General features: G+C 36.0%; 1 protein-coding gene across 1 annotated transcript in view; it reads right to left on the reverse strand.

Annotated features, from left to right (window-relative positions):
* LOC102121204 (phosphatidylinositol 3,4,5-trisphosphate 3-phosphatase TPTE2-like) overlaps positions 1–15,028 on the reverse strand; it is a 61,535-nt gene that overhangs the window by 21,926 nt on the left and 24,581 nt on the right. Inside the window, exons 8-10 of the mRNA XM_045377061.3 lie at positions 4,945–5,005; positions 4,050–4,131; positions 3,858–3,946 (exon numbers count right to left, since the gene is read on the reverse strand). Coding sequence (XP_045232996.2) covers positions 3,858–3,946; positions 4,050–4,131; positions 4,945–5,005 — 232 coding nt within the window. The remainder of the gene's footprint in view (positions 1–3,857; positions 3,947–4,049; positions 4,132–4,944; positions 5,006–15,028) is intronic.

Consider the following 15,028-nt stretch of genomic DNA (forward strand, 5'->3'; position numbering starts at 1 on the left):
ACCTGGGAGGCTGAGGTTGCAGTGCAGCGAGATCGTACCACTGCACTCCACCCTGAGTGACAGAATGAGACTCCGTCCAAAAAAAAAAAGCAGCATTATTTATCATAGTAAAATTTGGAAACAACCCAAATGTAAAAGAAAAAAAAAAGAGATTCCATTTGCAGTCACAATTTGTGTAGGAATGAATTTTTGAAAATATATGCAAAGACATGATGAAGAAAATATAAAATATTATTAAAGAATGAACAAAATCAATCACATGTATAACTTAATATCACAAAGTTGTCAGTTCTCTCAAGTTAATCTATAAATTCAATGTAGTTCCAATGAAAATCCTAAACGTGTTTTATAATGGAACTTGACAAAATTATTTTAAAATTTAATGTATGAATAACGTTCCAAGAAGAGCAAGACAATTCTGCCTCTATCAAACTACAATATAAAGCTACAATAGTTACAAAAGTGTGATATAGAGAACTTAGAAACAATTTTGAATATTTGTAGAAACTTGGTATATGATTGAGAGGAATTACAAATAAATGGAGAACAAAATAGCATGCAATTGATGGTGTTAGGACCATTGGCTACCTATATGAAAAAAAAAACTTCCCCCAAATTTCAATTAGATTAAAGACCCAAATATTAAAAATGCAACTTGAAGATTTTTGAAGAAATGTAGAATATCTTTACTACCTCAGTATAGGGGTGAATTTCCTAAACATGACAGAAAAACATGAAATACATACACACACATAGACTAACACATTTTACTATATTCAAAATTACAAACTTCTTTCCTGCACAATGTAATCCCAGCACTTTGGGAAGCTGAGGCGGGTGGAACATTTGAACTCCAGGAGTTTAAGACCAGTCTGGGCAATACAGGGAGACCCTGTCTATATAAAAAATACAAAAATTACCCAGGTGTGGTGGCGCATGTCTGTAATCCCACCTACTCAGAGGAGTTGAGGCGGGAGGATCACTTGAGTACAGGGTGATTGAGGCTGCAATGAGCCGAGATTGAGCCGTTCTACTCCAGTCTGGATGACAGAACGAGACCGTGCCTCAAAACAAAACAAAAATTTACAAACTTTTATACGACAAAATAAATCACAATCAAATTAAAAAAAAACACACACACAGTGGGAGAATATACTTGCAATACTAAGAGAAATTGACATTCAGATTCTTTAAAGAACTCGTATAAATCAATAATAAAATATTTCTACTATCATGATACTACTGGTAACCTGCAGGCAGCAACCAATCAGAAGACAGCAAGACTAATACGAATGAACATTTTAAAAAAGAGGCTTCTCTGGTGCATACCAGCTGGATATTCTCTAAACAACCCCAAAAAATCAACAAAATATTAAGTGAACACTTACATTATGCAAACTCCTTCTCAGCAAAAGTTTTTAGAAAAAAGTCAAATTTCAAATCCTTCAAGCAAGGAATTAGCATTAGTTAATAGAAAACTGATGCTACTGCTTGATAATAACGTTTTAGTTTGAGCAATGTGAAATGGCCATTTTTAAACCAAAAGATGGTTAAAAAACTGGCAACTTCAAATGATTCAACCTCTATCTTCTTAATTTAACTATGGTATTGTAAATTGCCAGTTTATACAGAATATTCCAACCTGTAGAGCTAAACACTGAACCTGTATATTAACTAATGGGCTTGAAACTAGTTCTCAATAAGACTAAAACTTCATTTTACTGAATTATATAAGTCAGTTTACAGTGTTATGTTTTCCTGGAATTTGATATAAAAATGGTTTTACAGCCCTCTAAGAATGTAATTCTTCATGTTTGTCAAAAATTGTGAAATATCCTTACATGATTATTCAAAGCCTAAACCTGAATGAGAAAATCTAACTGAACTTAAATTGTTTGGTTTTACAAGTGGCTTTTCTGCCCATTTTAACCCCACCAATATAAACTTCTTTGTATCATTACACTAGAAAAAGTCCAGTATAATTTTTGAAATAGCATCTCTGTGTTGTTCCCTTAATCTAAAAGATTCTCACCAAGTTTAAGAACAACCTTAAATAAAAACAGATATATTGACCAATGGAACAGAATAGAAAGCCCAGAATAAATCCACCCATTTTTCAGCTGATCTTCGACAAAGGTGCCAAGAATCCACGATGAGGAAAGGACAGTCTCTTCAACAAACAAAACTGGGGAAACTGGATAACCACTTGCGGAAGAATGAAATTGCACCCTATCTCATCCAGTATACAAAAATCAACTCAAAGTAAAGACTTAACTGTGAAACTTGAAATTGGAAAACTACTAGAAGAAAACATAGGGGAAAAGCTTCTTGACATTGGTCTGGGCCAAAATTTTTTGGATATGACTGAAAAGCATAGGCAAAAAAAGAAAAAATAGACAAATGACATTGTATCAAACTGAAAAGCTTTTGCACAGCAAAGGAAACAATTATAAAGAGACAACCTACAGAATGGGAAAAAATACCTGCAAAGCATATATTCGAGAACAGGGTAATTTTTTTTTTTAAAAAAAGGAACTCAAGCAACACAATAGCAAGAGAACAAGTTACTTGCCTAAAAAATGGGCAAATAACCTGAAAAGATATTTCTCAAAAGAAGACATATGAATGGCCAAGAGGTATACGAAAAATGCTCAACATCATTAATCATCAGGAAAAGCAAATTAAAACCACAAAGAGATATCCTCATACCTGTTAGGATGGTGATTAACAAAAAGACAAAAGAAGAGTTGGTGAGGATGTAGAGAAAAGAGAACCCTCTTGTACACTGTTGGTGTGAGTGTAAATTAGTAGTTATTACAGAAAACAGCATGGGGATTCCTCAAAAAACTAAAAATAGAACTACCACGTGATTTGGAGATTCCACTTCTGGGTATATATCCAAAGGAAATGAAATCTGCACTCCCATGTTCACTGCAGCCTTATTCATAATAGCTAAGCTATGGAGTCAATCTAAATGTCTGGATGAACGGATAAAGAATATCTGCTATATATAAATAAGAACATACTATTCAGCCTTAGAGGATATCCTATCACTTGAGATAATAAGGATGAAACTGGAGACCGTTATGTTAAGCGAAAGGAGCCAGGCATAGAAAGACAAATATTGGATGTCTCACTTATTTGTGGACTCTAAAAAAGTCAAATTCATAGAAGCAGAGAGTAGAATGGTGGTTACCAGGGGCTGGGGGGGAACAAAAAGGAGGGATTGTGGAGATGTCAGTTAAAGGATGCAAAATTTCAGTTAGACAGGAAGAACAAGTTCAGGAAATTTATTGTACAACATGGTGACCACAGTTAATAATAATATAGACTTGAAAATTACTGAGAGAGTGCAATTTAAATGTTCTCACCACAAAAAAGTAAAAAGTATGTGGAGTAATGCATATGTTAATTAGGTTGATTTAGCCATTTTACAATGTTTACATATATCAAAACATCATGTTGTATGCCATAAATATACTTTTTATTTGTTAATTTAAAAATAAAAATAGCAGCCTTAAATAAAAGTACTCTGACATTCCAAAATTAAAGACTTTGTATTTTGAGAGCTATAAACTGGCAAACGAAAAATAAAGATATCCAAATAGTAGAAAAACAAGGGAAAATATGCTCAACCCTCCTTAGTTCTTTTTTCTTTCCCTTCCTTATCCTCTCCCTATCTCCTACTCTTGTTCCTCTCCTCTTTCCTTTCTCCTTCCCTTCTTTCAGTCTTAGAGCTAATATTTTTAAATGCTAACAATTACTAATACTTAATAGCAACACATATCTTGTTCTTGTGCTTTACATGTATTTACATGTCTTTAGAACGGGAGGAATAAAAAGGAAAACGTTATTACCTTTGCCTCCTTTACAGTGAATCACTATGATGTTTTCAGGATCTTGAGCCAGCCACTCCTCTACTTCCTTGGAGAATGCTACCATCTCCCTGATTTCAAGTTTAGGATTTTTAGTTGAATTAAAATATTTTCAAAAAATCAAGCCCAATATATTTAGCCCCCTTCTGATAGTCAACGTAGCATAAAACTTACCATAGAGTGGGGACATTATGATCATCAATCATGATTCTACTGACCCTATTATGGAAGTGCTTAGGATCATAAGCTCTTTCACCTAAAATAAATAACATGTATGTCATATCTCTCTATATAATAACACAGTAAATGAAGTTATGAATCATATAAAATATCTTATTAGAAATTCCCTATCCATTTCAAAAGGAGCTTTCCAAGTTGCTCCTGCTGCTCTAAATAAAATAAACTTAAGGGTCTCAAAAACAGAAGGATAGTAGTGGATTATCCATCTCACGTCACCTAAACTCAACTTATTTTGGTTTAATAGGTGTAATTTTTAACTTTCTAGCAGACTATTCATTATATTATTGCAGGGTAGTTAGAAACCACGCAAGAGGCAAATGTAGCTGGCCAAAATGATTGCCCCCAGTCTATTGAGTATACAGGTAGAGGAAAAAAATTAAGACAGAGTGGTAAGCTGGGTTGCGACCGATTTTCTAAAGAGTTTTTTTGCTTTTTTCCCGTCTGCGGCCCTGCTCTCATCATAACCCACTGCTAATGGGTCAGGGACTCATTTGTTAAATTGTCTATGTCCTCGTAACACAATCTGGCAGGAAAAACAGACAGATTTTCCTAAACCTAGTATCGCCAGAACAGATCTTCCCTAAAATGGTTTGCCTCCACTCCAGCCTCATTAGTCCTGCCAGAGCTGCCTCCTTCATAAGGGTACTCTGTGCTCCTGGGCTAACTCTTTCTACCAAATGGGGCCAGTCCAAGATAGGGATTTTTAAATTCCTTCCGCACCAGCACCAAATACTTATGATTAAATGCAATGTAAAAAGCAAAATCATCTTCTTACATTCAGTAATCTGTTTTCTATCTACAGTAGCAATATACAGAGTAATGTACATACTGCATAGATTGTAGACTCGATAGTGGTTTGGATGTTTCTTGTCTAGAAACTGTACAACTTCCTAAAACAGAGAAACACATATTTTACATATTTGCATGGCACCAACATAAGCCATTTCCTAGGAGGAACCTAAAATGGTTATTACTTTCTATTACTTTGTCTCTCACTAGCATCTTCTAGGGGAGACTCAGGGAATACAAGGGTATGCCAATTTCAAGTTCTAATCCACTGTGGTTTTTCAAATAGTCCACAAATATGTTTGACTACTCAGAGTAGCCTCTATTGTAAATACATACTGTTTAAAGCTATCAGAAAAGTACATTAGATGGTTAACGAACTTTAAGTAAATTTGTTCCAAACCATTAATTCACAGTTAATGTGATTTTTATTTAAATCTAATTCATATTGGTTCTTATTTAAATTTAATTCTGAATAGGTATGTCTTTTAGATAGTGATTTGAATATTACATTCTACCTAAGCACTATGTAAGCAAATAAATGCAAAAAGTATTACAGTACGATTGTGTGTGTGTATGCATGATAGAAAAAGACAAACATATTATATCAATTTATAAATAACTGGTAACTATATGGAGACTTTTTTGGCTCACCTGTTCTCTTAGTTTTTTAATGAAGATATATATGTATCGGTAAGTGTGTGTGTGTGTGTGTGTGTGTGTGTGTATGTATAACCTTTCCGATGAAAAACAAATAGTAGTTATTATTTGAAATATAGTTAATATAACTACATGAATCCAACAATATTTTCAGGAAATATATCTTTCTGAAACATATACACATACACACACATATGTATATATCTCTGTGTAACAACAAAAATGACACAAAATTTCAAAAACTGATTAGTATGGTACCCTCAGAACAATGTTTACTGGCTTAATATTGAGAAAAAATAAAATTAAGGCATCGACGTCTTCCATTTATTAAATTGGTTATCTATGTTGGGAGGAAATAGTAAATCAAAAAGATGAACACCCTGAATCTGCATAGTGGCAGAGGGGAAGGATTAAACATTTCACATACTTCAGAATTCATGAATTTTCTTACATAAAATCCATATAGGTTTAGAAATTACATATTAAAAACTATAACTATCTATCAGAAACTTAAGTGAATTTTAATCAATTCTTTGGATGAGGAAGAACTAAAAGTGTTGAATCAATGGAAGATCAACAGCCTTGGGTTTGACTTCATAAAATTCTGAAATTTCTGTTTAAAAATGCTATAATGAACAATAGGGGAAAATATTTTTTTCAGAAAAATGGACTGTTGGGGACTATATCTAGGATAATAAATTAATAATTCATTAACAACAACTTAAATATTACTCCCTCACCTTATAGATAAATGGGCCAAGGACACAAACAATCCATAAAAGAGAAAATCAAACTGATTAACAACCTACATAAATATTCAGTGTTGCCCTTAACGAAGTCAAAACAACAGTGACATGACCTTTGCACCCATGAAATTAGCCCTTTCTCTTTTAATGAGAAAATCCAATGCTGGCAAAATAAGACATGACATTAAAAACTTTGATTTATTGTTGATACAACAATACAATTGCTCTTGGATTTGGCAATATATATTAAGAACCCTAAAAATACTCATTCTCTTTAACTAGGTAAGTTCACTTCTAACAATCTGTACAGAAAAAGCCTTATGCTCAAAGACATTTGTTGCTGTATTATTGATAATAGTGACACTTAAATGTCCAATATTAGAGGTTAATCATAGCACTAATGAAATATCATGCAACCATTAGAATACTGTCCTGTTCTTCATTCTCTCAACCAGTAAATATCTCAATGCAGTAATTTATGTGCAGTCTTCTTTAGTATACATATATAGAAAAACAGCTGGTCGGGTGTGGTGGCTCATACCTGTAATCCCAGCACTTTGGGAGGCTGAGGTTGGTGGATCATGAGGTCAGGAGTTCAAGACCAGTCTGGCCAAGATGGTGAAACCCAGTCTCTACTAAAAATACAAAAATTAGCCAGGCACGGTGGCGGGTGCCTGTAATCCCAGCTACTTGGGAGGCTGAGGCAGGAGAATCTCTTGAAGCTGGGAGGCGGAGGTTGCAGTGAACCGAGATTGCACCACTGCACTCTAGCTTGGGTGACAGAGCAAGATTCCACCTCAAAAAAGAAAAAAAGAAAAGAAAAAGAAAAACAGGCAATATTTGCTTTTTCGTGGGAAGACAAATACCCCTGGAGGGTTAAACTTTAGGGATTTTCTGAATCCCCTTCCTAGTTTTCTCAATGTCTAAAATTAAATTACATATATATATACACATATATATGTGTGTGTATGTGTGTGTATATAGTTTTTATAATTATATATGTGTATATATACTTTTAATAATTATATATATATATATATATAGACTCAATATATTGATGATTTACTGCTGTTTCCTGATCTAAGTAGTTTACTGAAGGCTCCAAATACCTCTTATTCAAAGGTGAAAAGGGACATAAAGAATCTAGAGAAAAGGTGAAATCTAGAGAAAAGGTGAACTCTGCCAAGAATCTACATTTTTCTAGTCACAAGCTGTCACCAGATGGATAGTTTCTGTTTTCAACCAGAATAAAGAGCATTCAATTCTACCAAGAACAGAAATTAAAAGATGGCTAAGAAGATTTTAGGACTGTAGGTAATTGTATATCTCGTATCTCAGCCTTTGCATGGGCTTACTAAGTTTATAATTTCTGATGCAACTTCCTTGTGATGAAAAGTAGAAAATACTACTCGGTGAAAGCCTTCTTGCAACAATCTCCACCTTCGGGTTTTCCTAAATCTGCTCAACTCTTCTCTCTGCCTATCTTAGTACATTCCTTGATTTGGAGGCAAAGGTACACCCTCTGTACCTGCATGAAGTGGTAGCAGTGGCCAAACTTGTTGATGCTCCCACCACAGTGCTTGTGTGTCCACTAACTCTATGGGTCCCACATCTCTTAAAGTTTCTGCTACTTCAAGGCAGCATCTGACATTTCTCCACTAGTAAATTTACCACTTATGAAATTGTAAGGTCTGCTTTGCATATTCAATATTGTTTGAAATATAACCCTGCAAATTTATTCTCTTTTAAGAATAAAGAGGAATCGCATGACTGTTTAGCATCCTCTCAGGAGTTAAGTATACCCGGATTTGACCTTTTAGTCAGCCTTGATTTAATATACATTGTGGATGGTTCTCAAAAATGACAAAGGCATTCCAAGCGCAGGATATGCTGTTGTCATTGAACATGCAATGACTGAAGTGCTCCATGGCCTAATTCTCGGCCTGTCCAGGTAGCTGAACTAGTAGCTTAGATTTGGGGCTGCGCTCTGGCAAGATGAAAGACTAAATATTAATATAGACAGTAGATTTACTTTTTGGGTGGCTCATGATTTGTGACATTTATTGAAACACATGATTTATTACCTCCTTTTTGGATACTCTCATTAAAAATGGTAAAGAAATCAGTGAGCTATTAGTACTTTGTCAATACCCTAAAGAGATAACAGTTTAATAACAGATAGAAACCAATAGTCTAGCGATCACCCCACAAGGAAATAGTAATGTCTTTGTTTTGATTTACATGCTAAGTGAAGTTTTTGGCTTTTAAAAATGCCCCAGCTAATATTAAGTGCTGCCAAATTGATATTAGGCACCACCAAAACTAGTAAAAGAAAACTGACTCAGTTTAGATATGCCATAATTAACTCACCATTATTAGCTCAACTGGCTTTAAAAATCAATATTAGCAATCAAAAGATGCTTTACCCATAAAGATGGAATTTGGGGATGGCTGCCCTCAAGTGGCATGACCCATCCAATGGACCCTGGTCACGTTACTCCATGACTGTTCCCATTATGGGAGAGGAAAAGTAATTCCACCTCAAATAAATAGTTTGAAACAATTTTCAAAATTGGCCAAGGGTGTGGTAGAATCATGTCTTAGCTGGGAATAGCATAACCTGGGTGAGATGTGGGTCAGATCCTTCTCTTCAAGGTCTTTGGGTATTTACAAATGCATTTTTATACAACTGCTGAAGCCTTGTATTTCTGACTATATAGTAGTTATTTCTTGTAAATTATCTGCATGTATAAAAGTGCTTCCCTGCCTGAGAATAAGGTGGAATGATTCCATCAGTGGTCCCAATTCTTCATCTTTTCCTGAATCCCAGCCTTCACATTTCACCTTGTAGTGCCCTTTCACTCTAAATTTTGGTTCTATTATGTGAGTTGACTTGGTCAATGGGATGTCACAAAGGAGAGGCCTCCAAAAGCACTTGTAAGATTCCACTCTAGCTCTTTCCTTTTGCCATTACCCTGAAACATATCCATCATATTCTTCCTGATGGAGGATGCAGATGAGTTCAGCAGATAGGAGTTATCCAAGACACCAAAGCTAAGGTAATCATAGACCAGGAGATAAAGACATTTCAAGGAAAGAAAATTTCATATCACTCATGCACATAGATGAAAAGTTCTAAATAAAATATTAGCAAACAGAATCTAGTGATATATAAAAAAGACAGTACATTAAGACCAAAGGGAGTTTATTCCAAAAATAAAAAAGGTTGGTTTAACATTTGAAAATCTCATTAAGGGAAAAACACAAAAATATTTTGACTACCTTGACAGATCCAGAAAAAATATAGAATCTACTCAACACCAATTCATGATTCAAAAGTTTTAGCAAACTAGAAATAAAATGGATGTCTTAATCTGGTAAAGGATGACTACAAAAGCCTATAGCAAACATCATTTCAAATAGCGAGGTATAAAATTCCTTCCACCTGAGTTTGGGAATAAGGCAAAGCTGCCTCCTCTTACCATTTCTATTCAATATTACAGTGAAAGTCTTAGATAATTCAATAAGGAAAGAAAAAAAGTATAAAAACTGGGAAGAAAGTAGTAACTTTATGATTGTATACATAAAATCCCAGGGAATCTACACATTATTATTAAAATGAATGTGTGAATTTATGAGGGATGGTAGATACAAAGTTAATATACAAGGCCAAGTGTGGTGGCTCACATCTGTAATTCCAGCACTTTCGGAGGCTGAGGTGGGAGGATTGCTTGAAACCAGGAGTTCGAGACCAGCCTGGGCCAGTGAGACCAGTGAGACTCCCTGTCTACAAAAATTAATTTTAAAAAAATTAGCCAAGTGTGGTGGTGCCTGCTTTTAGTCACAGCTACGTGGGAGACTGAGGTGGATGAATTGCATGAGCCCAGATGCCACTGCACTCCAGCCTGTGGTGGCAGAGCAAGGTCCTGTCTTAAACAAACAAATAGAAAAACATTCCATGCTCATGGAAGGAAGAATCAATATTGTGAAAATGGCCATACTGCCCAGAGTAATTCATAGATTCAATACCATTCCCATCAAGCTACCATTGACTTTTGTCACAGAACTAGAGAAAACTACTTTAAATTTCATATGGAACCAAAAAAGAGCTCATATAGCCAAGACAATCCTAAGCAAAAAGAACAAAGCTGGAGGCATCACACTGCCTGACTTCAAACTACACTAAAAGGCTACAGTAACCAAAACAACATGGTACTAGTGCCAAAACAGATATATAGACCAATGGAACAGAACAGAGACCTCAGAAATAACACTACACATCAACAACCATCTGATCTTCAACAAACCTGACAAAAACAAACAATGGGGAAAGGATTCCCTAATTTAATCAGTGGTGCTGGGAAAACTAGCCATATGCAGAAAACAGAAACTGGACCACTTCCTTACACCTTATGCAAAAATTAACTCAAGATGGATTAAAGACTTAAAACCTAAAACTATAAAAACCCTAGAAGAAAACCTGGGCAATACCATTAAGGACACAGGCATGGGCAAAGACTTCATGACTAAAACATCAAAAGCAACTGCAACAACAGCCAAAATTGACAAATGGGATCTAATTAAACTAAAGAGCTTCTGCTCAGCAAAAGAAACTATCATCAGAGTGAACAGGTAACCTACAGAATGGGAGAAAATTTTTGCAATCTACCCATCTGACAAAGGGCTAATATCCAAAATCTACAAAGAACTTAAATTTACAAGAAGAAAACAAACAACCCCATCAAAAAGTGGGTGAAGGACATGAACAGACACTTCTCAAAAGAAGACATTTATGTGGCCAACAAACATACAAAAAAGGCTCACCATCACTGGTCATTAGAGAAATGCAAATCAAAACCACAGTGAGATACCATCTCACGCCAGTTAGAATGGCAACCATTAAAAAGTCTGGAGACAACAGATGCTGGAGAGGATGTGGAGAAACAGGAACACTTTTACACTGTTGGCTGGAGTGTAAATTAGTTTAACCATTGTGGAAGACAGTGTGGCAATTCCTCAAGGATCTAGAACCAGAAATACCACTTGACCCAGCAATCTCATTACTGGGTATATACCCAAAGGATTATAAATCATTCTACTATAAAGACACATGTACACATATGTTTATTGTAGCACTATTTACAATAGCAAAGCCTTGGAACCAACTCAAATGCCCATCCATGATAGACTGGATAAAGAAAATGTGGCACACAGACACACCATGGAATACTGTGCAGTCATAAAAAGGAATGAGTTCATGCCCTTTGCAGGGACATGGATGAAGCTGGAAACCATCATCCTCAGCAAACTAACACAGGAACAGAAAACCAGATACCACATGTTCTCACTCAGAAGTGGGAGCTGAATAACGAGAATGGACACAGGGAGGGGAAAAGGGCCTGTCGGGGATTGGGGGAAAGGGGAGAGCATTAGGACAAATACCTAATGCATGCAGAACTTAAAACCTAGATGATGGGTTGATAGCTGCCACAAACCACCATGGCACATGTATACCTATGAAACAAACTTGCACGTTCAGCACATGTATCCCAGAACTTAACATTTAAAAACAAAAGTCAATATACAAAAATTAAGCGTGTTCCTATATACCAATAGCAAATAATTAGAAAATGAAGATATTCAAATATCATTTAAAACAGCATAAAAACTTATCAAATGCCTAGAAGTAAAACTAACAAAAGATGTGTAGGCCGGGCGCAGTGGCTCATGCCTGTAATCCCAGCACTTTGGTAGGCCAAGGTGGGCAGATCACGAGGTCAGGAGATCGAGACCATCCTGGCTAACACGTGAAACCCCGTCTCTACTTAAAATACAAAAAAAAAAAAAAAAGAAAGAAAGAAAGAAAAAAAATTAGCTGGGTGTGGTGGCGGGCTCCTGTGGTCCCAGCTACTTGGGAGGCTGAGGCAAGAGAATGGTGCGAACCTGGGAGGCGGAGCTTACAGTGAGTGGACATCACGCCACTGCACTCCAGCCTGGGCAACAGAGCGAGACTCCATCTTAAAAAAAAAATATGTAAAACCTGTACACTGCAAACATTGCAAAAAGAAGTCAAAGAAGACATAAGTAGAGAGATATATTATGTTCATAAGTTGGAAATCTCAATATTTTTAGACGTCAATTATCCTCAAATTAAGCAATGTAGTCAACGCCCAAGTCAAAATACTACGTGTGTGTGTGTGTGTGTGTGTGTAAATTGCCAAGATGATTCTAAAATGTACATGGAAATTAAAAAAATCTAGAAGAGCCAAAATAGTTTTTAAACTAAGAAGTACAAAGTTGGGGGACTTATACACAAGTTTTCAAAACTCACTATAAAGCCATAATATTTAAAACTGTGATCTGGACTTAAGTATAGACAAGTCATAATAAAAGGAGAAAAAGCTGAGAAACAAACCTATACATGTATGTTCACTTGATTGGCAATAAACACACCTCTGCAATTGATTGGGGAAATTATGCTCTTCACAGTAAATGGTACAGGAGGGATTGACAGCTATATGGAAAACATGAATCTTGGTATTTTCTATCTTTACAACAATTAATCGGAGATCAGTCATAGACCAATACATTGACAGAGGCATTGGTTACATGCATATATACTTATATATAATATCATCAAGATATACACTTGATTAGTGCAACTTACCATATTTGCTATACCTCAATAAAAATGTGATTATATATTTTAGGTTCAGGGGTACATGTGCAGGATATGCAGATTTGTTACATAGGTAAACATGTGCCATGGTGGTTTGCTACACAGATTATCTCATCCCTACATATTAAGCCCAGCACCCATTAGCTATTCTTCCTGAGGCTCTCCCTCTCCCATCCCCTCCTTCCTGACAGGCCCCACTGTGCATTGTTCCCCACCATGTGTCCATGTGATCTCATTATTCAGCTCCCATTTATGTGAGAACATGCAGTGTTTGGTTTTCAGCTCCTGTGGTAGTTTGCTGAGGATAACAGCTTCCAGTTCCATCCATGTCTCTGCAAAGGATGTAATGTTGTTCCTTTTTATGACTGTACAGTATACCATGGTGTTTATGTACCACATTTTCTTTATCCGATCAATCATTGATGGGCATTTAAGTTGATTCCATGTCTTTGCTATTGTGAATACTGCTGCAGTGAACATACACGTGTATGTATCTTTACGAGATGGTGATTTACATTCCTTTGGGTCTATACTCAGTAATGGGATTGCTGGGTCAAATACTATTTCTGCCTCTATGTCTTTGAGGAATTTCCACACTGTCTTCTACAATGGTTGAACTAATTTACACACCCACCAACCGTGTAAAAGCATTTCTTTTTCATTGCAACCTTGCTAGCATCTGTTGTTTTTAGACTTTTTTATAATAGCCATTCTGACTGGCACGAGGTGGTATCTCATTGTGGTTTTGTTTGCATTTCTTTAGTGGTCAGTGATGTTGAGGTTTTTTTTTTTTTTTTCATAGTTTTGTTGACTGCGTGTATGTCTTCTTTTGAGAAGTGTCTGTTCATATCCTTTGCCCACTTTTTAATGGGGTTGTGTGTTTTCTTCTTGTAAATTTGTTTAAGTTCCTCGTAGAATCTGAATATCAGACCTTTGTCAGACAGATAGATTGTACAAATTTTCTCCCATTCTGTAGCTCTTTAGTTTAATTAGATCCCATTTGTCAATTTTTACACTTGTTGTAATTGCTTTTGGCATTTTCATCATGAAATCTTTGCCCATGCTCATGTCCTGAATGGTATGGCCTAGATTTTTCTTCTAGGGTTTTTATATTTTGGGGTTTTACATTTAAGTTTTCAATCCATCTGGAGTTAATTTTTGGATATAATGTAAGGAAAAATCCAGCTTCAATTTTCTACATATGGCTAGCCAGCACTCCAGTACCATTTAATAAATAGGGAGTCCTTTTCCCATTACTTGTTTTTGTCAAGTTTGTTAAAGATCAAATCATTGTAGGTGTGAAGTCTTATTTCTGAGTTTTCTATTCTGTTCCATTGGTCTATACATCTTTTCTTGTACTAGTACCATGCTGTTTTGGTTACTGTAGCCCTATAGTATAGTATAGTTTGAAGTTGGGTAGTGGGAGCCACCTGCTTTGTTCTTTTTGCTTGGGACTGTCTTGGGTATTTGGGCTCTTCTATTGTTCTATTGTTCCATATGAATTTTAAAATACTTTTTTTTAATTCTGTGAAGAATTTCAGTAGTAGTTTAATGGGAATAGCATTGAATCTATAAATTACTTTGGGCAGTATGGCCATTTTCATGATATTGATTCTTCCCATCCATGAGCATGGGATGTTTTTCATTTTTTTGTGTGTCTTCTCTGATTTCTTTGAGCGGTTGTTGTTGTTTTCTCTGTTTGATTTCTTTTAACAGGCCACTCTACCATAGTGCTTCTGCAGTTTGCTGGGGGTCCATTCCAGACCCCAATCACCCAACTTTCTCCCGTGTACCTGGAGGTATTACCAGTGAAGGCTGTGAAATAGCAAAGATGGCAGCCAGCTCCTTCCTTTGGAAGCTCCATCCCAGGGGGATACTGACCTATAGCAAGTCTACATACACCTGTAGGAAGTGGCTGGAGACCCCTGTTGGGAGTTCGTACCCAGTCAGGAGACATGGGATCAGGGATCCATCCAAAGCAGCAGTCTGGCTGCTTTTTGGTAGAGCAGGTGTGCTGCGTTGTAGGGAACCCTTCCTCCTCC

This window comes from Macaca fascicularis, chromosome 17 (assembly GCF_037993035.2).
Source record: "Macaca fascicularis isolate 582-1 chromosome 17, T2T-MFA8v1.1".
NCBI classification, from domain to species: Eukaryota; Metazoa; Chordata; class Mammalia; order Primates; family Cercopithecidae; genus Macaca; species Macaca fascicularis.